At 31.8% G+C, this 24,000-nt stretch overlaps 4 protein-coding genes and 1 long non-coding RNA gene across 6 annotated transcripts; 3 read left to right on the top strand and 2 right to left on the bottom strand.

The window, feature by feature from the left end:
• Window positions 1–3,108: 3,108 nt before the first annotated feature.
• Window positions 3,109–4,998, bottom strand: LOC128193541 (uncharacterized). The gene is made up of 2 exons (XR_008244845.1): window positions 4,825–4,998; window positions 3,109–4,409 (listed from the first exon to the last, which is right to left on the bottom strand). It is a non-coding gene; the product is annotated as an uncharacterized LOC128193541 (long non-coding RNA).
• On the top strand, window positions 3,235–4,643 carry LOC108345114 (transcription factor MYB21). Of its 2 annotated transcripts, none has more exons than XM_052867205.1 (3): window positions 3,235–3,397; window positions 3,519–3,636; window positions 3,808–4,643. In XM_052867205.1, exons 1-3 carry the CDS (start codon window positions 3,235–3,237, stop codon window positions 4,460–4,462), a joined length of 936 nt encoding a protein of 311 aa, XP_052723165.1. In that variant the 3' UTR covers window positions 4,463–4,643. The 2 variants fall into 2 exon arrangements, with proteins under 2 accessions (XP_052723165.1, XP_017439175.1); XM_017583686.2 differs by having other exon boundaries at window positions 3,519–3,648.
• Window positions 4,999–5,632: 634 nt separating the features above from the next.
• On the top strand, window positions 5,633–8,052 carry LOC108344695 (40S ribosomal protein S7). Its single transcript, XM_017583151.2, has 6 exons — window positions 5,633–5,735; window positions 6,571–6,653; window positions 6,757–6,830; window positions 6,921–7,044; window positions 7,388–7,570; window positions 7,701–8,052. Exons 2-6 carry the CDS (start codon window positions 6,579–6,581, stop codon window positions 7,818–7,820), a joined length of 576 nt encoding a protein of 191 aa, XP_017438640.1. The 5' UTR covers window positions 5,633–5,735; window positions 6,571–6,578; the 3' UTR covers window positions 7,821–8,052.
• Window positions 8,053–8,758: 706 nt separating this feature from the next.
• LOC108343940 (cysteine-rich receptor-like protein kinase 44) lies at window positions 8,759–12,318 on the bottom strand. The gene is made up of 5 exons (XM_017582399.2): window positions 11,965–12,318; window positions 10,774–10,984; window positions 10,438–10,675; window positions 10,211–10,361; window positions 8,759–9,222 (listed from the first exon to the last, which is right to left on the bottom strand). Exons 1-5 carry the CDS (start codon window positions 12,163–12,165, stop codon window positions 8,863–8,865), a joined length of 1,161 nt encoding a protein of 386 aa, XP_017437888.1. The 5' UTR covers window positions 12,166–12,318; the 3' UTR covers window positions 8,759–8,862.
• A 3,573-nt stretch (window positions 12,319–15,891) lies between these two features.
• Window positions 15,892–22,438, top strand: LOC108346069 (AMSH-like ubiquitin thioesterase 1). Its single transcript, XM_017585017.2, has 14 exons — window positions 15,892–16,300; window positions 17,312–17,376; window positions 17,522–17,597; window positions 17,681–17,860; window positions 18,004–18,101; window positions 18,938–19,043; window positions 19,125–19,171; window positions 19,443–19,788; window positions 19,970–20,059; window positions 20,484–20,546; window positions 20,634–20,708; window positions 20,941–21,003; window positions 21,397–21,449; window positions 21,955–22,438. Exons 1-14 carry the CDS (start codon window positions 16,184–16,186, stop codon window positions 22,127–22,129), a joined length of 1,554 nt encoding a protein of 517 aa, XP_017440506.1. The 5' UTR covers window positions 15,892–16,183; the 3' UTR covers window positions 22,130–22,438.
• The last annotated feature ends 1,562 nt before the right edge of the window (window positions 22,439–24,000 follow it).

Below are 24,000 nucleotides of genomic sequence, written 5' to 3'. Positions count from 1 at the left end.
ATTATTATCAATTGGACCGTAATTAAGTCCCAACCAATCAAAAGTTCATTTCAAAATCTGTAAATACATATTTAAGATAAAAAGGTAATTGATTGCATTTAATACATCCTTCCTCTGCGGGTAATATTCAAATATAACATATGAACAAAAATAAACACTAATACAAAGATAAATACTTAGACCATTATAAACTGGTGACTTTGATCTTCCAAAATACAAATCAATGTTTATTTTACATCAACATAGGTAAGAGTAATCATATGCATACATTATTGAAGTTATTTTTAAACCTAATTTAGAATGCTTCAAACAAAAAAAGTCAAACATAGTGATCATTTCACGTTTAAAATCCTAATTAGAACAGAAACAAGTTATATTACAGAAAACTTAATTATAGAAGACAGCAATTGCAATTAATTGTAGAGAAGATTTAGTTATTTTACCAAGCATGCAAGAAAAAAAATTTAACTTTCATTGTTGACTAAGCTTTTTTTTATTAGCCTTATTGACAAATATATACCTACCACATTGAACTCAACCACAAAATTTAATTTAATATTTATTTCACTTTTCTCCTGTTGATTGTTCAACCAAGTTGATTGAGACAAGATGATGAAGCAGGCACCATTTATCACCCTCTTGGTTGTTCAAGTTTAATGGCATCCCCTTGATATGGAAGTTATAAACATGTGTATTGGAAGACAATTATAGGAATAGTAAAACATTATAGATGACTATTCTCAGTGTTTGTGTCTTCTTCTCATTGAATTTTCCGCCAGAAGAGAACCCAATGAAGATTTATAATCTGGACAAAGGAGAACCACATTGAATCTATTCTTATACCAAAGCAGACATCATGGGACAATTATCAACCAAGAAAAAAAATGTGGGTGAGGTGTAAGATTCGTAGCAGTGTTTCAATGTCGCCAACACACTACAGCAACAACATTAACATCAATTTTTTTATCTGGGAGTATTTATCTCATAGGTTTAATTGAAATTTTGATTTTTATACGTAGACATTTGATTTAATTTTGGTTATTATATTTGTTTTTAACTTTGTTATTATATTTGTTTCTAACTTATAAATTAAAGAAAACCAAATAAATTAAAAATTTAAACCAAATAAAATTAAATTTAACCCAATTGAATAAAAGAAAACCAAATAAATTAAAAATTTAAATGTAAAAACCAAATTGTTAATTAAACTTATGTTATATATCTTATGCTCTTTCTTTAGGTAATCATGGAAACTATATTACATAAATTCATCGATTCAATCGATAAAATAATAAAATGTGTGCAGTAAAGAAAATTATGCTCAAAATTCATAAGACCAGATTTATTAGTAGAAATTTGAGTAATCCCTAGAAAATATTAGATTTTAACTTCATTGTTGCTATTCTGTAACAAACAGAAAATGAACGAGCTTAATTACATCTTTGGTTTCCCATATATTATAAATAAATGTGAAATTTGTTTTGCAACTTCTAATTGATGAATTAAATGGTATTGTTACTATTCTAATTTCTTTATTTAAAAAGAAAAAACTCAAGATATTCCATTAAAGATAGAATTAAAATCAGACTATTTCAGTGCCAACAAAACTAAAATTACAACCTGGCCTTAGAATATGGTATAAAGTAAGAATATCTCACACATTAATAACTGTAGATTTTTATAATGCAACCTTTTCATTATAAATTAATAATGGTCAAAATCACATTATTGTGGTTAGTGATACAAATACCCTAATTTATTTGGTTTCACACACCTGTATTAACTTGATTCTATACCAGAATTACCTACAAATGCATAAAATCACTTAAAAAGAAATTCTTAACAATTAATTTATTACTTACAAAAAAAACATAAAACTAGTGCAGCAACACAAAATGTACAGGGAAAAAGAACATTGCAATTCAAAGAACTAAAAGATATTTTATTCATATAACTTTTATTTTCTACCTTGAAGAGAAAAAGGGAAATCTTTCTTGATGCTAGTATAAAATATATTTTTTGGTCTAATATCCCTTTAGCATCTGTACTTGGAACTCACTTTTTAACTGTAATTGTGTTTATAAAGACAAATTTCTCTTTTAAGACCTATTATTTTTAGGGTAATAATATGTTAACACAACATTTTGACACTTGTCAATTTTTATTAAGTTTAGAATACATTAATACAAACAAATAAAAAATATCACATGTGCTATGTAAAAAAAAATAACACATGTGTCATGTCAAAAAATTTATGTAAAAATATCTTTTATTTTTTATTTTTAGTATCAAAACTCGAATAAATACGTCTAATTTGGAATTCACTTTTTAATTGAAGTTGTGTTCTCTTTTAACACTTATTATTTTTAGGGTAATGACATGTTAACACAACATTTTGACACAGTATACCTGTCATTTATTATTAAGTTTAGAATACATTGATACAATAACAAATAAATAATGAACCAATAAAAAATAACACTTTTTCTTATTTTTAGTACCAAAATTCGAATAAGTACATTCAATACATCTTTCACGCCAAGGTATAACGTGAGATTAGACATTAATAAATAGTTCGACAGTGACTTGATATTGGGTGAAACAATATGTTCATACAAATTTCGCTAGGATAGGTTCTAACCTGACTCTTATAGTATCTTAAGAAGTGAATGTCTAACTCAATCCATAAAATTAGCTTGTAAAGTGAAGTTTGCATCCACTTAGATATTATAAATTAGTCTTATCTCTAGTCGATATGGAATTTTCAACACGCAAAATGTTTATTTATAGAGTGCGATTCAAGTGAATTTGTTCTTTGACTGCAATAACATAGCCAAGTTCCAGTTATCAACTTATAAACTTTGTCCCTTATGATAGAAGAATAGTTAATATGAGTATGTGATAGAAATAAGCTGTAATTTTTTATATTCTTCTAGAAACGAGGTAAGATGCTGAACAATGAACCTGTCCAACTTTTAAAGTTTCATGGGGCAGAGACCATGAAAAGTATAAGGAAGCCACAATATGGAATTTGCAACAGCAGTAGTAGTTTTTTTCCTGTCTTTAGAAAAAAGCAACAAAGTTCATATTGTTCACGTTGACAAAATCCACAAAAATATGTTACACTGTTAATAGATTCAAACCAGTGTACTTATATATCTGGCGTAGGCTAATTTACATACTTATAATGACTCTCCTCTGCATATATATGCATGGTGTTTCTAGTTTTGATCAATGAGACTTGCCATGTCTGCTTCTTCAAAGAGCATCATCTGTTACAGTGAAGAAGATACTGAACTTAGAAGAGGGCCATGGAGTATTGAAGAGGATGATCTTCTTGGGAATTACATTGCCAATCATGGAGAAGGGAGATGGAATTTGCTTGCTATACGTGCAGGTAATCCAAGATAAGAATGAAAAGAAACCTTGTTGGTGGTAACTTTTATATTCTTGTGAACAATTTGCATGCTAATTCTGATTACTTTCTTTATCTTTTGTGATGACTAAATTTTCTCAAGGCTTAAGGAGAACAGGAAAGAGTTGCAGATTAAGGTGGCTAAATTATCTAAAGCCAGATGTTAAACGAGGCAATTTAACCTCAGAGGAGCAGCTTTTGATTTTTGAACTCCACTCAAGGTGGGGTAACAGGTGCATAGCTCATATTTACTTGTCTTAGTGAAACTGTGCTTATTCAAACGCTTTTTATTGTTGAGAAAGAAGCAAAACGGGCCACTAGCCATGTGCTAGTCAAATTCAGAATAATATCCTTTCTTTGGATTCTTATTCCCACTTATGTGATTGTTGTAGGTGGTCAAAAATTGCACAACAGCTGCCAGGCAGAACAGACAATGAAATAAAGAACTATTGGAGAACAAGGATTCAGAAACAAGCAAGATATATGAAATCTGAGACACAGAGAACAACAGGATTTGTAGAATTTTTCAAGGCTCTACAGATGACAAGATGTCTTCATAAAGCACAAGAATCATCTCCTTCAGCCATGTCACTCCAAGACCAAGAAATTCATATGCCTTCTAATGGTGGTTTTCATTATTCATCATTTGGGATTGAGGCAACACCAGAAACACAAATCACTAGCCAGCGAGGTGTCAACCATTTGAATCAGCATGAGCAGAACTCAGACTCTGAGCACAACAATGGTTCAAGCATTTCCAATTCAGAATCAGTAAATATCCAATATATGACTCAGCCTTTGGGGTGCACTACAAATCAATTCCAGGCCTTAGACAACTATGACTTTGGCATCTGTTCATATGATGGCTACAACATAGACAACAGTGCCTATGACATGGATTCATTCAACCTGGCAGCCACAGTGGATGCTCAGAATCTGGAACTACCAGTGATTGGTTGCCAAATATCAGAAACCAACTCGCTAAATATGGAATCTGAATGTAGCACAAGGAGCAATGATGAATTATGGCAATTTATGAACATATAAAGAAGAATATTTAGATTTTAGAGCACTCTTTCAAAACCCCTCACAAACTTTCTTTCATATGCAGTGCTAGCTATTAGATAGATAATCAATATAAATGTAAAGACTAATTGTTTTATAATTTAAATTCTCTGAAGTGAATACTGTGATTAGTGCATTGTTGGAAAGTTGAAAGGGCGTAGATATTCACAAGCCCATAATATAAAAATTGAAACTTTGAGTGTAAAACCACAACACTGTCAAAGATTTTATAAATTTCATAAATGTGCTTGAACAGTCAAGACTTGAATTTGAATCTAGGACTACGGCTGGAAGGGAATATATGCAAATTTCATGGACATTTCAAAATAACCATTTTTTCAAACCTTGATGGGAAGATTACTTTTTTCAGTACAAGTCAGAGTGCAGCCACCGCCAACTTTGATGGAACAGATGATTCATCGAGAAGAAAGCGAAAATTTGCAAACGACTCTGAAACATCTGCTTTTGAAATCTATTTTCTCATAATTTTCTTCTCTGTACGGTCTTCTTACTCTACCTTTTTCTTTAATTTTTCATATGTTGGTTGATGAATTTATTTTATTTAAATGTTTTTTATTTTTAGAAACAAGTCAATAATAAAGTATTGATAATTTGATTATTCAATACAAAGTTTCCTTGAAGCTTTTTCAATTTAAAATCAATTATATTCTCAATTAATACCATAATGTTCAACCAAACATACAAATATACTATTTTTTTCAAAATTCTTCTAAAAAAATTATTTCAGTTTAACCAATACTATTTAATTTAAATATAAATATATAACTATATTAGATATTTTTAAAATATAATTATCTCTCTTAAAGAAATTTGTAATCTACAAAAAAAAATATTTTACTAAAGTTCAAACACTGCATATATTACAAAGAAAAAAAAAATCATATAATGTCACTTTTTCTTCTGGTTACTGTAGTTTCATAAAAGGAATTTAGAACTTACACTAAATCCGCAAATATATTACTGAAATTACAGTGTTCCTGAAAAAATATTAAATATTTTTACTTAAATAAGAAAAATAGTAAAAAAGAAAAAATAGTTAATCGAACGGCTAGTATACATAGTTTCTCTCACGGAATCAGAACCGTCCATGTGTGCTAACACTCGATCTGAGTCGCTCATTAAATCTTTATATACTAAATTTAATCACTCACATTAGGGTTTCACTGCAGCGAAAAAAGAGCAGAGACTCACTCTTCAGCAGCGGCACTCGGTGGCTTTCATCTTCTTGGCTGAGGTAGGATTCTGACACCCTTTTAGAATTTGAGTCACTCTGCAACGACTTTACCAAAATCAGCGGGAACGGAATACAAGTTCTCATTTTTAGGTTTTGTGTAATTTTTGTTCATTTGGGTAATTGCTGCTATGGAAATTCGATCGGTGATTCTCTTTTGTTTTGTTTGGATAATGGGAACTGACTTTAAAAAAAAAGGGTCTTGCTTTTTTATTTATATTTTTGTATTTGTATTTCTTTTAATGAAATTCTGAAACATGTTGCACCTTCAGCATTACCTATTGGTGATGATAATAGTTGGTTTCTCCGAGTTTACTTATCTGTAACCTCAGAGAAGTGACATGAATCTCAGTCTTAGTTGTTGTGTCGCCCTTTTTGAGAACTAATCGGTGTTATAAACTTTAGCATTGGTTATTTATCTATATTTTCATTGGTAGAATTCTTCTCATCTTCATGATATATTGTTTCAATGAGAGAAGTATATCACTGAACTTTCTGGCCAATGTTTTAAGTTTTACAATGGTTAATCGATGGGGAAAAGTGGACGATTGTTGTATCGCGGAGGTTGTTGTTATCTTCACAATGCCGAGAATATTTGGCTTATTCGTGCTGAATGTGTTCTGTAATCTGGGCAGTCTGTTGATTAAAAATTATGAGATGTGACTGGGATTAGTAGCTTGTTCTTCATTATTTTAGACCAGTGTAGCATCTAATACAGTTTTAATTAATCTATTAGTTGATGATTAGATTGTGCTTGTTGTGAGGTGATTAAGTGTTAAACATTCATTTTATGAAGCTTAATCTACAACATTTATCTAATTCCGTTGTTTGTTTGTAGTTGTCAAGATGTACACATCAAGGAAGAAAATCCACAAAGATAAGGATGCTGAGCCAACTGAATTTGAGGAATCAGTTGGACAGGTTTATTTTGGTTCTTTAAACTGTTGTTGATGCTGTATGGAGCTGATAATCAGTTTCAAGTGCAATGCTTAAATCTTCTTTGTTCATACTTTGTTTGTTGCAGGCATTCTTTGATCTTGAAAATACCAACAATGAGCTGAAAAGTGACCTGAAAGATTTATACATAAATTCAGCTGTGTAAGAATGTGTTTTAATGGTTGTTTGTGGGCAGATGATGAATTATTTGCATGTCTATTAGTATTGACTATCATTTTTCATAATCTACAGCCAAATAGATGTTTCTGGGAACCGCAAGGCTGTGGTTATTCATGTCCCCTACAGATTAAGGAAGGGATTCAGGAAGATCCATGTCAGGCTTGTAAGAGAACTTGAGAAAAAATTTAGCGGGAAGGTAGGCAGAGTCTTATCCATTTGTCATACATATGAATTCAATAGATTAAAAGTTAGTCTTGTTATCCATAATATCTGTTGTCTAGTCTTCTTTTTTTTTTTCAATAACTCTTATTTCTCCGTGGTCTTCAGTTGCTTTTCTTTTTGTATTGAACTGTTTAGTGAGCTATAAAGCTTAAATTAAGTAAGGTGCTGTGCAGTTAATGTGATGACATGATAAATTACCTATGAAAATCATCTACCCTTTAAAGGCATATCCTTTTTTAGGCATCTGTAGTTCGTTTTTTTTTTTGGAAATGTGTGATACTTCATTTATTATATGTTAATGGCTGTTAATCTTGTAGGATGTAGTCCTGATTGCCACCAGGAGGATAGTGAGGCCACCAAAGAAAGGTTCTGCTGTTCAGCGTCCTCGCAGCCGCACACTCACTGCTGTGCATGAGGCAATGCTGGAGGATATTGTATTACCTGCTGAGATTGTTGGAAAGCGTGTTAGGTTTAGAATTGATGGTTCCAAGATTATGAAGGTAAAGTTTATACCCAAAGAACTTCCGAAATTACTTATTGAGTATCTAATCCTATCTGTTGTTAACCATACTACTGTGAGCATATGAATGTAGTATCAGAAAAATGCTTAAATTGTTCTCTTCTGGATAGGTGTTTTTGGACCCCAAGGAGAGAAACAACACTGAGTACAAGTTGGAGACTTTTGCTGCAGTATACAGGAAGCTTTCAGGCAAAGATGTTGTTTTTGAATATCCTACATCTGAGGCTTAGGTTCTATTTGTAGGCTTTGAGTTTGTTCCTCCTGAATTACATTACCCATGGTGGATGCTGGTTTTGTTGAGTTGGTTTTATTTCCGAATTTCCTTTAGAGATTTTAGAAAATACTGTTTCCTGGTTTATCAATGTAGAATTTGATTACCCAAATGATTCCCTTATTTCTAAGATTTTGTCAATCGGTGTTCGGTTCTGAAATGGAGGCGAATCTGTTTTTGTTTTGCTTGAAGGGTACTGATGTTTTATTTCGATAAGTTTCTTTATAAATGCATATTCAAGAAAAGCAAGAAAAATAAAGTTTAATTTATTCCATTTTATGCATTAATTAAAAATAAGCTTTGTATGATTATGTAATTATGTGAGTGTATGGATGCCAATGGGCAGGTGTAGGATTTGAGTATATAGATCTCCAACATAAAATTTAATGTGTATGATTTTCGAGTATACCATGTCTGCATTTTCTCTTATTGTAACTTTAGTATAAGTTGTTTCTCAATTTAGTTAATTTGATGAAAGAGAATGAAGAATTGACAAAAGTACCAAGCACTTCTATTTTCCCGTGACTTTAAAAGGACTGTTATTCTAAAACCAAAAATGTTTCTAAAAGGAGATTCATATAACGATGCAATTACATCATAAATTAGTTCAACTATCACATAAGCACCTAAGTTTTTCATAACTGAAGATCCTTAAGCTTGTTATCAAATTATTTTATAGCCAGATAAAAACTCTGTACAAGAGTATCCTTGATGCAGCAAAGCAAAAAGGCCTCAATCCTTAAATATTATCAAATTCCCCAAACTATTTCTCCTTTCTTTACACCACCAAGCATATCTCCGAATAATAAATAGTTCTGATCCTTTCGATATGTAAAGATTATTGAATTGACATTTATCTTTCTAAATAAAATACGGTCAAGAATCAACTTTGCTTAATTTTGTTCGTCATCAAACCATTCCTCTATTAAGATAACTACAGTAATACAAAAAGAATACCCTAAATAGAGCTTCTATTGCACCCTATACATTATGGATGGAGGTCATCTGCCTTCATCAAAAGAAGAGGTAGATATAGAATTTCTAGAATAATCCTCTACAAAACTACCACTACCACCTGAGACCCTGGTAGTGTTACTAGCATTGGTATTGGTCAAAGCAGATGTAGTTGTGGTCCAACGTCCTGTACGACCTTGAATTCCAGGTTTACCTGGTCTTGGCAAAGTGAAGGAATCACTTGAGATCATGAGATGAACAGCATTCATGTCAGGTCTTTCAATTATGCTTGCTTGGCAGCACAACAAACCTAGCTGAATGCACATTGCTGCCTCATCACCATTGTATTTGCCGAGGGTTGGATCAATCAATTCCATTATTCTCCCTCCTTGATAAAGCGACCATGCCTACAAAATTCAATGAAGAAAATGAACAAGTGTGAATGAAATGGTCACATTATTTTTCTTAATGATTGGTTTGAGTGTATGTTTTGAAATTCATGTTAATTCCCTTTGACCACTTAAGTCAAATAATACAGGGACTATACATGTCACGGTCCCATATTTTTTGTTCTCCAGTTTCATACGTTAGATTTCACCAGAAACAGTTTCATGTTAGATGCTCTATGATGCCAATTTAAATACAAAAAATTTACAGTTTACCAGCAAAGACAAACCAAATCATACGATTGCCGAGTATCAACAAACGGTTCCCAGTCACATCGGATCATAATACATAATAAAAAAATAGCAAAGCTGGCAAACAAATCAACGTCAAATGAAATATGATCATAATCACAATCACTTCCCCGACAAAAGTTGGTAAAAGGAAATATTGGCTTATCAAGAACATAAAGTAGGGATTACCGGCATGTGACCTTTATCCATACCTCAAACTCATTTGAAATTTGTACCTTGATCATCGAATAAGATAAATTTTAACACAAGAGTGTTCTGGTGGACATGACTCCACTATTCTGGATTCAAGGTAGAAAGGGTTAAATCTATGCTACTTCAATCCATGTAGGGGGAGAGAGCTTAATTTGTGACTAGAGTTGTGACCAACCCAGTTTACATTATCCGAAAGTTCACCCTTAAACATACATGGTAGTAGAGAAAGACTAGTGGAAGCAGTTGTGTCACAGAATTAATTCAGAAGCATGCTTGTTTGGGTAACCTTAACATATACGAGTGAATATCAAGAACAAGCATCATTACTAATGTAATGACACAACAGTTTTCCATTTTATTAACATCGTCCGCACAAGCTTAGAAAATATGCCTTTTTCTTGGTAAAAAACATGTACGTTAATTAAACTATAACAAGAATCTAAGTCCATGAGCATAAGTTGTCCATACTAAATTTGCATTAGTGTCTGCAATCTGATCAACTTACATAGCTCAAGAGATCTGCTTTTTCTGGTCCAAGTCGCATATCTTGGTTTTTTCTCCCACTAACTATTTCCAACACCAGGACTCCATAACTGAAAACATCCGTCTTCACTGACAGATATCCTCGCAATGCATATTCAGGAGCCATGTAACCACTGCATTCATCAAATATAAAGTGTAAGGATACCAACATCTGAATGACAAGCACCAAGAAGGGAAGAGTCTACTCACTGTGTACCGGAAATCTTAAATGTCTGTACGTGAGTGTCCTCCCCAGGAAACAACCTTGCCAAACCAAAGTCTGAAATTTTCGGAATTAACTTGTCATCCAACAATATGTTACTAGCTTTAATGTCCCTGTGTATAATTCTTTCTGGTGCCTCTTCATGCAGGTAGAGAAGTCCTCTTGCCACACCAGTAACTATTCTGAATCGTTTTGCCCAGTCCAAAGATGAAGACTTCCTCTTATCTGAAAAAAATTGTCTTACAACTTTTGTCAATCATTTTCTACAAGCAACAACAAAACAAAAGTAAAAAAATAGATGAAGAAACATCTCTTTTCAATACCAAACAGAAAGTGATCAAGACTTTTGTTAGGTAGATACTCATAGACAAGCATCTTTTCAGGCCCTTCTGCACAACAACCAAGTAATGTAACCAAGTTCTTGTGCTGAATTCTGAGTAATAGCCTGACTTCGTTGGTGAATTCTTTAACTCCTTGCCTAGATTCCAATGACAGCTTCTTAACCGCCACTTCTTGACCATTTGGCATCATTCCCTGCACAAAGCATGCAAAATATAATTAATTAATTAAATCGTCCTTCTCCGAAAAATTGAAAAAAGGGTATATTTAGTAATTGACTTGAAATAATACTTCAGTAATCTTATTGATTAATTTGCTTCCTAATCAAGCAAAAAACGCCATTTTAGTCTATAAACTTATCAAATGACCAGGGTCGTTTTAGCCCTGAAATTTCAACAATAAGGACTACTGTCTCGTGACTGATCTTTGGTCATACAGTAACTAAAATCTAAAACGACACTTTTATAAGAATTCATAATTTTTAAGAATTTAACCAGAACTAGAATGCAACCAAACTGAAAACATTTTTTATAATCATAAATTACCATGATAAAACCATTGCCTTGTGCAACAAGTATTTTAAAATTTTATATAGAGTTATAGTTAATTGAAAACATAATTCATTCAGTACATTTTTCATATATTTTAGTACTACAGTAAGATTTTAATCGTTTTTTCATCCCACTCTGGTTTGTGAATTGGCTTTTTCGTCCGAGGGGCATAACCTGGTGAGAAAAATAATTACTAAATATTTTTAGAATTGATTTGAAGGTGAAATTTGGTAAATCACTCGTATTTTGGTTTGTGAATTGTATTTTTATTATTGAGATTTTACAAATCAGTAACTATTTTAGTTCCTTAGTCCCACGTGTGCCAACAAGATCTTCTTCCACAGTTAATACAGATTTCATACTTTAAGATTACAATTATGTCAATCCAATTTTAAAAGTTTTTGTACTTGTGTGATTTAATTTTTCTACAGGTTGGAATTTATTGATCAGCCACTGACTCGTGATTGAGAACCGGAACCAGGAAACTAAAATCACAAATCTACTATACCAGAACGTATAATTAATATTAAAGTGGCAAGAACCCAGGACTCATTGTGAAAATTTTATCGTGATGAAGCAACTAATTAGGTTTGGAAATTTGAAGAGGAGAAAGGGGTATGGTACCTTGAAGACAGGGCCAAAGCCTCCATGACCTAGCTGGTTGAGGCTGCTGAAGAAGTTGGTAGCGAGTTGGAGAGTGTGGAGGTCGAAAATCAGGTCCAAGGAGTCCGCCGGCCCGCTGTGATCGTCGTGGTGGTCGCCGCCGTCGCCGGAGGTTGCGGCTCCCTTGCAGAAACAGGGGCACAGCCTGGAGAAAAAGGACATGAGAACAACGTTGTTAATCGCGATTTCCAAGGTGGCAGCACTGACTATATAGTTGACTATGCTGTCCGGTCATGAGTCCTCTCAGTGCAACGTTTCATGTTCCCTTCCGCAACCCATCTATCTCTCTCTGTTTTATTATGACGTTTTTCATATAACCAAAAATATTCTATATATAGTTAAGTAAAATAAATGAAAATGTAGGTAATAATGTAATTTTCATTTATTTGAATATAAAATTATAAGAAAAAAAATGGGAATTTCTTTGTACGTAAAAACTTAATTGGAACGTTGCAGGTCTGCGATTTTATGAATCCAGTTGTCCTAACTTTAATAGATCGTCTTTTTTTAATGATGATAATGTTGAGTCAGTCAAACACGGCAATTTCCCTCAATTGTCTTCCAAGTCATTATTATTGTTCCTCTGTTCAACACCTTTACATAGAAACAAGAAAACCTCAAAGGAAAGTGAGTACAATTCTTTTCCTACTTCTCACAATGTTATGAGTACTTTGAGAAGAAATTACTTAACATTACTCTTTACAACTTTTCACGTAGGATGGCAAAATATTGGAAATGCACCATGTTGTAATTTTTCTTTTAATTATGGAAAATATTTTAAAAGATTTTCTAAGTTAACATTTGATCAAAACTCTATAGTAAAATTTCAATTAATACAAAAAAATAATTATAAATTATCATTAATACACTATTTATAGTGTTTACTTTGTTAATAATGAATCTATTCAAATGAGTTACAACTTATATAAATCTATTAACGTGAAACTCAAAGTGCAATACCCAATTTCTGACATCTAATCTCGTTTTTTTCAAAGTACTTTTATATCTAAACTATAGATCTCGATTGACTGAATTGATAAGTCTTCCGTCATATACAATACATTTTCATTTAACACGATTTCTTCACAATAAAATTATATGAAGTTAATATGATTTATTTGTTTTTGTATTTTCTTTATTTAAAAAAAAGATTATATTATTTTAGCATTTTGTCAAAAACATGAGATGAGAATATAAATTTTATTGATATGTAAAGTATGTAATATAATACAAAGATTTTTATTTTGAAATGGTGTTTTTGTCATTTTTTTTTTATAAAAGACATCATTTGGTGGATAGTGTGGTTTTAGAATATGTAAATATAAATATAATTTAAGAAAATATTAAAGATTCTTGGAGGGAAGATCAAATTAAATGAATTGATTGACTTTCACGATGTTGACCATTGAAGCTTGAACTTCCAAAGCGATGATTCTTAATGCCATGATTAAGTTTATTAGTAGATGAAATAATGCTATTTAGGCTATGTCTCAATCCTCTAATTGCAATTTTGGAAATATAATTAAATTATGAACACACTCGTTTGGTCAACAAGTTTGTGGGTACATTTTTTCTTGTAAAGATATTTTTAACACCAAGTTGTAATTCTCCTTCTTCTTTCCCTCATCTCTTTGGTATTTCTTTATTGCTGTACTCCATGGACCACACATCATTAATAAAAACAAGTAATAAGAATTTTTCAGAGTCAATTTTTTTTATGTTCAAAATGTGCTGGTTTTGGAATTGGAATTAAAAGAATATATATATATAATAAATTTTAAATTTAAGTCAATTTTAAGACTTGTAGAATGAACACATTTCTTTATCTTCAAATATATATGAGAATAAATATTAATAATAATCATATAAAACAATAGATTTAACAGACATCAAATATCACTGTATTATATGAATTTCAGATAATTTTAATATTATATTAAAAAGTAAATTTTAAATTTAATTCAATCTTTAAAAACTAATTTACATTATAAAATTAGCATTTATTTATATTTATAAATTTTGATTCAAAATACCCAAACCATCCAAAGCCTTTGAGACTTGTTCTCGTGTATCCAGAAAATGTCGCAGATCTTAGGAGAGCGTCTTCGACTAACTACTATCGACAAGATTTTTAACGACAAAAACATTATTAGTCAAATCCAAACTTTAAAACAAACTATATCTTAAATACCGTCAAACTAATGATGTCTGTTAAACCTATTGTGATTGGAACAAAATTATATCTAATGTAAATAGTTTTAAATTGCAAAAATGAAATAATTTATTTCACATAAAACTCTTTAAAAGATTAATATTATCGGGATGATGACGTAAAAAAGAGAGAGAAAATATAAATATAAATATAAAAAAATTTAGAGAATGACATTCATTATGAATTTTATGCATATGATTAGTAAAAGTGGACTTTCAATCTTAGTCCTAATTATCAATTAGTGTTCCTTCATTAATGAAAAGTAGAGATTACTTGTTTGAACAGCTCATTGTTTTTTCAACTAATAGGAGCTTTGGTAATTTGACTTAATAAAGTGAAAGAGCAATTCCATTGAATTTACCCTTTTAAGATAAAGATGAGGAGGTGAGGTTATTAATTACAAATACCACAAGATTTGAATTAACACCATGTTGAATTCAGTGATTGAATATTTGAATTTAATTTCTTATAATTTATACAGTTTTTATGATTAATTAATACCTCTTCGTAATATAAATTTTTTTACGTAACTAGATTATTTTTCTTAAACCCTGGTTTCTTCTACAGAGATATTTTATACTATATTTCTAATATTTTTAACAAGAATTGTCCCTATTTATTAAAACTAAAAAGAGATAACGATGACATATTGAATATTTAACTTAAATAATATGGAGAGATTAATGGTTTTTAATCTATATTTTATCTATTTCATAAAATTTTATCTATTTCATAAAATTTTATCGATTATATTTGTAAGAATGATAATAAAATGGATGTGGATTGACTATCCAATCTTATTTTTGAATTAAAAATTAATTTTTATCCTCACTTAATATTAAACAAATATGAATTTTTGTCTCATTTTTATTAAAAAAATGTCCCTATTCCTTTAATATTATAAAGGTTAATTAAATATTTATTTTATAAAAAATAAAAATTACAACAAATAATACATCATTTTATCACGTTTTCGTATTTAATAACTAAATGTGTGTTTTAAAAAATCTTAAAAAATTAAGATAAAAATTTATATAAATTTTGTGTGTTATCCAACAAATTAAATTGTTATAATACTTTACAAGTTTAGAGCAAGATGAATATATATATATATATATATATATTATCATCTTCATAACCAATTTTTAAAAAATAAGATATTACCTACTTGATGTATATTTTTATAAATAAAAATAAGTTTATATAATATCCGTAAATATGAGTTTGTTAATGTGTTTATATTAAATTTTGAAAAGATATTTAATTACGATTAATTTTGTGTCACTCATTGAGTTACTCAATGTTAAATATCATAAAAAATGTGTGAACTAGACATAATCCTAATTAAATTATGTATTAAGTTTTCTTTAATAAATACAGTCACACTTTTGATTTAAAAAAATAATAATTTTTTCAATATATTGATATAACTCAATTTCTAATATGAGTATAGACATCATAAATATAGATTAAAGTTACTTTAGGTTTGATACATAAGTAATGACTTTGAAACAAGTGAAATAATTTATTTTTTTTCGTTTTTTTATTTTCACAAGTAATTATTAATTTTCAAATAATTACACATTTATTTTACTAATCACATGTTATTAAATATTTAATTGAGATTTCAGTGGAAAGTATTTATATGGTGCAATATTTAAAAATCCCATTATAAGAAAAAAGAGAGGAGAAAATACGGGTATGGCGACGCGGGAGCGGCCAAATAGACCATGAAGCAAACCCGCGTTTCCATATTTACCCTCACAACAACCCCAAATTACAATTATCGCATTCATTCACCTCATCGCTTCAACCCGATCTAATTTCTACACCGCCGTCGATGATCGATCACCGTTAGCTTCGTCATCCAAGCTTTGCGCAGTTCCGGTGTCGTCGTTTCGTTTGTGGGAAGAAAACGACGGCGACGACGGTGAAACGCTGCGTTGCGTGAAACGATAAGAGAAACCGATGAGGTCCTCTTCTTCGGATAGGATCAGCATCGCTGCCAGTGCTCAGAAACTCGATGTCGATAACCGAATCGCGCTGCGATTCTACTATCGCATCGCCGATAACATCCTCCGACAGGTCCTTTTCTTCGCCTTCCTGATATTTCAATGTGGCGTCTGGGAATTGGGACGAAGAATCCTAGGTTTAGATAGACAGCGTCTACTTTGGAACTTGTTTTTGTCTTCTAAGAAATATTTAACAAATTTTTTCCCATAAATATATGCTTTCATTTCAATTCATAGATTTTACTGTCGCCGCTCGGGAAGAGAGGAGAGTAGGTTTACTGAGAAGTGCAATTTATATTAGTGAATGCGGTGCAATATTTTGTGGGATAGAGGTGGTGATTTTTATATTTGATAAAAAAGGGAAGCATTTTTGTTTGTTTGGGATTTTGTGTAAAATGTCGTTGTAATATTTTAGAAGTACCTGTGAAAGAGATTCAATGCATCAGAATAATAAAAGGAGTTACAAGGGGGTATTTTTTGTCGTCCCCTTACTCATGAGAGTATCATTAATATGAAAACCATAGAACATGGGTTTATTCCCTTGATTCATTTGACTCTACTAATTGCACACAAAGCTGGCAAATTGGCTATTTTCTAGAGTGTACCACTTTTGTATGGACAAGAATTGAACTTAACCAGGACTTGCACAAAAAGCTTTCGATTTTACAAAATATTTATAATTGTTTAAAGATAGTTCATCGTTTAATCATGAAATACATTGTTAGATTTGAATGTGTAATGCGGGCATATTAGGTTTGTTCATCAACTTTAGTTAGAATTTAGAATGTACCAAGGGATAGTGAACGCGATGATATTAGAGTGATATGAAAAATGACGTGCATGAATGCAACTGTCTGGTTTCATCTTTGCCTTTTCCTTGCACTATTGTTGCTGGTGATTGATTTTTTCTGTCTCAGTAAAGTGTGTGCTTTTACTCATAGCTTGTGCTAAAATATTTTTTTCCATCCTGGATTTTATTGTCATGCTTTATTTTTTTATTTATTTGTGTGTTCTTGATGTGTTCTTGACTGTTTAGTTGCACTGCCTAACCTTCAAGCTCAAACTATTGGTTTTAACTTTGCAGGCTGATATCTTCCGCGCCGAGAAGAATATTATTGACCTATATGTTATGCTTTTAAGATTTTCTAGGTAAAGCATTTGTATCAACATTTGCATGTAGTGTTTTTGCCGTTAGTTGAATTGAACTTTTTAAAACATTTGGACTTTATTGTATTTGTTACTTTGTCATTGAATCTCGTTGAGGTGTCCTTCCTTTTATTTCGTTTGCTTTTAGTTTGGTGTCTGAGACAATACCACGTCACCGAGATTATAGATCATCTCCACAATGGCAGAAAGAATCATTGAAAAAGGTTAATTGTTGACACTCTTCTCCGAATGAAATTTGTTGCTATAAAATCCTGAGTTTAATCTGATTTTCAATTTCTTGGCACAGAAATTGTTAATTTCTTTGAATGAACTGGAGAAATTGAAACCAGTGGTCCAACAGAAGATCAATGAGCTTAACAACAATATCGCATACCAACAAAATGGGCGTGGAAATTTTAGTTCAAATAATTCACTGGATTTTTCTCCCATGAAAAAGCAAACATCAGCTAGTTATGGCCAAATAAAGGTAAAATTTGTTGCATGAGAATTCACTCAAACTAATGTTGTCATTCATTAGTAATAATCTTTCCCTAAAATAAAATCTTTTATGCTTTTCTGCCCCTTCTAAAAAGAACTCTAGCATCCATATATTATTGTATATTTGACCAGGCAGCCAGACCTACTAGAACTGGGGAGCTTCTTTTCCAAGGATCTAGGACCCAACAATTCTCTTATGTCAGGCCCGTGGAAGAGCATGTACGAAGACTGTAAGTATTGGACTAAAAAATAATGTATAATGGACTTCTTAGTGGTGGTGGTAATACTGTGACGGGTATTGCTTGTACATGTCAGTTTATTTTTTCACAGGAATGAAGTTAAGTGAAGGGAAGCTTTCCTTCATCTTTTGGTTGCTTTCTAGAATCATGAGAAAACTTATTTAAAAGTCAAATGCTAGATGGTCCTTCATTATGCAATGTCAGTAGTATGATTATCTAGTTATCTAAAGTTTTGTTATGCAAGTAATTCAGGTTTAGTTGTTTCTTTTACAATTTTGTGTTACTTTTTAATATAAAATTTGACCCAGTTAAGTGAGCAGAGATTACACAGTTATAACATTTCCTTTTCCTGGCTTATAACCTGCTGCTGGTTGAAATACAATTTATCTTTGTTGAAAACTGTACAGAGTATTTGGGTTGTATTGCAGATACATTACGAAATTTTAGGATGTTGCTGGATATGATTTCCTGTTTCTGAATCTCACTGGAAAACCTTGAGAAATGTTACGTTAATAAAAATACTTTAAAAAGTTAAAGAAGATAATTAACTATATTTAAATAAATTAAAAAAACCATATACCAAATGATTGTGGAAATGTTAAATAATAAGAAATGGGCATCTTCAAGAATTAGCAACTGGCTACATCAAGGTTTGACTACAGTTTTTGGTTTAAAAACTTGCTTTATTATATTTGATGTAGTAGCACTGCTTGAAATAAAAAGTTTTAGTCTGTGTTGGTTTTTTAAATTAGTTCACAGATTACTTTATCCTGCATTAAATTTTTCGAAAATAAGAGGTCCCCTTCATTTTTGCTGAATTTCTGTAGATCTCTAACTCTTCCACCTCCAAAGGAGGAAACTCTCTCTAGACATTCTATCCTTGGTCCCAATGGGTTAAATGGGCAGTGGAGACCACCTTCCACTGATAAATGGGTATGTTGTTTTGGATCTGTATGTTTTAATTCTATTTTATTCGATGATTGTCCTGACTTTTCTGTCTGGATGTGGATGTAGATCAGGTATCCAAACAACATTGATCTGTCTCCTGTTGAATTGCCAAGGTTATTTCTTATTTTAAGTTTCTATTGTGCTTTTCTTTATTGTTGGCTTTCCAAGTTATTCTAAGAAAAGTGATTTGTATGTCAATGCTAACCATTTTTAAAATGATGGAACTATATTTGAAGTCATGTTTTAAAAGGATTCGTTTGGTTTATCAGAGTTCAATATTTTAACAACCAAGATTTTTGTCCATGATGCTTCTGGAGTTGGTTTATCTATTTATTGTTTATATTAATTATGTGATTATGTCCTACCTACTTTTGGAACATACAGCCTACAAAATCCTTCGGAACATGAATCTGTGAGTAAGAAAGATGATAGCATTACGGAACACTATAAGTCAGATTTAGATTCACTTGTTACCCAAAGTGAGGACTGCCAGCCCCACCCTCAGCCTCAACTTCATGATCAGGAACCTCCTTCTCTTATTTCGTTTGAAACAACCGAAACAACTCCTGCAATAGAGGTTATCAGGCAGCCTTCTCCTCCACCTGTACTTGCTGAGGTACTAGATTTGGTCCCTGCAGCATCACCTTGTGTTCAGGAAGCAGGATGTAAGGCAGATATTTCATCAACTGATAGCTGTGTTCATGCGGAGGCTCCTCTGCAACTGCACATTGTGAGTCAATAACACTTTCTTATCTATTTTTTGTGATTTAATTTTAGGTTGATGTTTCTGGGGGTAGGCATAGTTAAGTCCGTGTTCAGTATTTAGTTTCTTCCAGTATACGTACAATTTCTAAATTATTTATCATTGAATGAGGTTTGGTGTCTCTTTCTAATAAGGGGTTCTATTTCAGTCAACTTCTTTGATGGAGAGTTTTATGAAGCTTGCCAAGTCAAATACAAAAAAGAATTTAGAGACTTGTGGAGTCCTTGCCGGTATGCTTGTAAGTGCTGCTAATTTTTTTCATTTGTCTTAACATAGAGCTACATGCAAAGGTCGATTCAAAAGGGTCTCGGAATCCCAGAATTGGATTCTGGATTAACTGGCCTAGGAATAGTATACGTACAATTTAGAGTACGTATGTGTGTATATGCATATATAACTCATTGCCCTAATCCCTGCAACCATATGTGTGTGTGTGTCTAGTGTATGCATATGTTTTTGTGTGAATACAATAACGCTTCGCTTTTTTACCTTTTCTGTTTGTTATGGATCAACCCGACACATGCATGGTATTTATGTGTACTCCTTTGTAAAATTTTCCAAAGTGTAGTTGTGCTATAATGGCTTAGTCGCTCTAGCCTTCAATATTTTATGCTCAACTGTTAAGATATTGATTGGAATCTTGTAAAACCCTTGATATGCAGAAAAACAGAAAATTTTATATCACTGCCCTTATAATCCCAAAGCAGGAGTCAACATCAGATTCTGTAAGAGTTTCTTTCACCATAAATATTTTGGGAATGTATTACTATTATTCTTTAAACATAACATTTGTCATTGTTCTTCCTGAGCAGTGCCAGACTACAAATGAAGAGGAAATATTTGAAGTGCAGGATAAACGATCGCTTTTTCCACTTGGGTGGATCCATGTGAGTTTCTAAACTGTGTATGGTAGAAACTAGTTCAGGTCCTGGAAGATTGTTTTTCTTCTTACTTCCAAAAGTAGATGATGAATGATTATGTAGAATAAAATTTGTCATTTTGTAAGCACATTTTCATCTGGTGTATTGAAGAAATACAATTCTTATCCGCATTTCTTATATTTTACTTTATTATTCTTCCATTGTTGTAACACTAAACTATATTATTCTTAATTGCCAGACACATCCTACTCAATCTTGTTTCATGTCCTCAATTGATCTGCACACCCACTACTCCTATCAGGTGAGTTCATGTTTTAATTAACCTCCATAAACATTATTTGCTTGGCCTTTGGACGTCTACTTGCTTTGTTTAATGAGGAAATGGTTGAAGTGAAAACTGAAGAACGATAGGAGTATTTTATACTCTAGTTATATCTCTAAATTCTTGTACTGTTTTGTATTATTGTACCTGGCCATCCTAGAGTTGATTTCTTTAACTTTATTTACAGATCATATTTATAATTCATGTGGAAAAGTTAAAATATATATGAAACATGTTACTTCCAATCAATCTCATACATATGACATTGTTTTTTCTTCTATTGTTTCTGTCAAAGATGGGGCTATCCTGTAAAACATGCATTCCGCATTTATTTATACTTTTATTCACATGTGCAAATTCTTGTTTCTTTAGATTATGCTGCCAGAATCTGTTGCAATAGTCATGGCGCCAAAAGATAGTACAAGGTAAGATCACATGTCAGACGTGTTTTTGATGAATTGGATGATATAAAAAAACATCTTAGTAACAGCATTATTGCTTTGGTCAAATTCTAAAAATGATCACAAGTTTGCTATATAGACGTGACCTTATAAATTTAGGAAGCCCAAAGACATAATAGAATCTGGAAAGGAGGCAAAAGCATTTTTTGGAATAACGTAACATGTAATGTTCAGCAGAACTCAAATTCTATGATAGTTCCAAAAAATAGTTAATAATCCATGTTTCAAAAAGGAGTAAAATATTTTTGCATAGAAAAAAATACTTGAAAAGGATATAGTTACTTCCCTCTTTTTTGGCATATTAGCATATTGGCCACCCCTTTGCCCCATAAAGCTGGCAAGGTATTGAATTTCGGGCATTGTTTGATCATTATTTGAATTTTTTGGTCTCTGAATATTAATGTGTTACCTGTCGTTAAGATGTTTTCCCTACATATTTTATAATTACTTTTTCAATTTGAATGCACAGAAACCATGGCATTTTTCGGTTGACCAGCCCCGGTGGAATGTCTGTGATTAAACAATGTGATCAGCGTGGCTTTCATCCACACAGTCAACCTCCAGACGGTGGTCCTATTTACAAGACATGTACAGACGTATACATGAACCCAGATTTAAAATTTGATGTCATTGATCTTCGATAAGAGTTATTTATGCCATCATTGTTTATAGACCAAGCTCTCTCCTTTATACAAATAGGTTTTACTTTTACCATTAATTCAGCTGTGGCCATAAGGAATGTCCCGGCCGTGTTTGTAAAAAGAAATCTTCTTCTCTGGCTGTTTAATTTTTTAGGCAACACCTTTTTAAGTTTGTATTGCTGTGCTGCATGCATGGCCATTTCTATTGATATCAAACTTGTGAACATCCTACCATTGGTTTCTGCTGACTATGCTGTTAAAATGCATACCGATTTGTATAAGTTATCATAAGAACTGTTTTTCATGAGTTCATTCACTTATGAAATAGCCTGTCATAATCATTATAAAGTAACCTAAGAATGATGCATCTTCTGCCTCTAATGCTTGATGCAATCTAAAACATACGTTTCTGATAAAAGGTTTTGATGATAATTTATCTTTCCTTTGAATTTTTCAGTTTAATGATGCCTTCTATTCGCCCACTTCCTCCTCACTTTTCAACATCACGCAGTTTAATGATCTCAGATAAAATTTTATCAGTCTATATATCTTAAAAAGCTTTATATTTTTTTGCATGTCCTACTACAGTAATAAAAATAGTTTATTATTACTTGTAACTAAATTATCTTGTTCTTCGTTATTTATGTATGGTTCTTATTCTTTATTCTCAGCTATATACTTTACATTTTCTAGTTTTCCACTGCTCTGAAAATGCATAAATTCTAGGACGTGTTTAAAAAAATATCAGCAACATCTTTGAGATTCAATGCTATTTTCAATCTGTTTAATTATCCAGTGTTTCAGACAACTTGAAAGTTAACAAAAGAAAGAACTTTAGCTTTTTTTTTTCGGTTTTAATTCACACAAAATTATCTCATTTAATTTATCTTTATTGTTTTCACCCTTATCCCTCCCACTAAACCAACCATTAGGGTTACGAAAGAGAGCATGTATTAAAATGCAACCGATTGAACTGATTTATTTTTAAAAGATTATTTGGCTAATTGGATGGGATGCTTATCTTTATTTTGCATACGACTTCACTAATGAATATGAAGGGGTATTAGCTTGGAATTTTTTTAATGATTCACTTTTATTTATTTTACTTCCTGTATATAAAGAAATATATATTTTATTTCTTTAATTGGAAATATTAAATAAGACTGTTAATTAGTGAGTAAAAATTAAATACTGAATATTTATAAATTTAAATTTATATAGGAATATCTATAATACTTTGATTTTGGTACGGAGAAGTCGGGTTCGCTTTCTGATCCAAACTCCCCTCAAAGTTTATAGCAGGGGTGTTGCTCCCTCCACCACCACTCTATACTTTCTCCACCTCCCCACATTATTTTAAATACAATTTTATTTTTAAGTTAAAAAGATTTTTACTTTTTATTCTATTTTAAATAATTTGAAACCCTAATTTTACTTTCTCAGCACCCACCCACTGAACTCTCTTCTCCTTTCCCCATTTCCATTTCACTTCCCCACCTTCCGCACTTCCATTCCTTTTTTTTCCAATTTTTTTTTTTGATTTGAAAGCTTCCATTGCCGCCATGGTGTGAAAGAGCGTCGCCGCCGTGGTGTGGAGGAACATCGAGGAGCGTCCAGAGCATCAACCAGCGTGAGGAAGTATACATCAACGGAGGTGACATCCTTCAACCCCTAATAAAACAAACTCTAAAATTTAAAAAACGTAACCTTTAAACGAAGGTGACATCTTCAACGGATGTCAACATCCGTTTAAGGTAAAACGGATGTCGACATCCATTTTTCCTTAAACAGATGTTGACATTCGTTGAAGGATGTCACCTCCGTTTAAATGTTACGTTTTTTTATTTTAGGGTTTTATTTCAAGGTTTATTCGA

This window comes from Vigna angularis, chromosome 8 (genome assembly GCF_016808095.1).
Source record: "Vigna angularis cultivar LongXiaoDou No.4 chromosome 8, ASM1680809v1, whole genome shotgun sequence".
Classification (NCBI taxonomy): Eukaryota; Viridiplantae; Streptophyta; class Magnoliopsida; order Fabales; family Fabaceae; genus Vigna; species Vigna angularis.
This window is presented reverse-complemented; position numbering and strand designations above follow the sequence as displayed.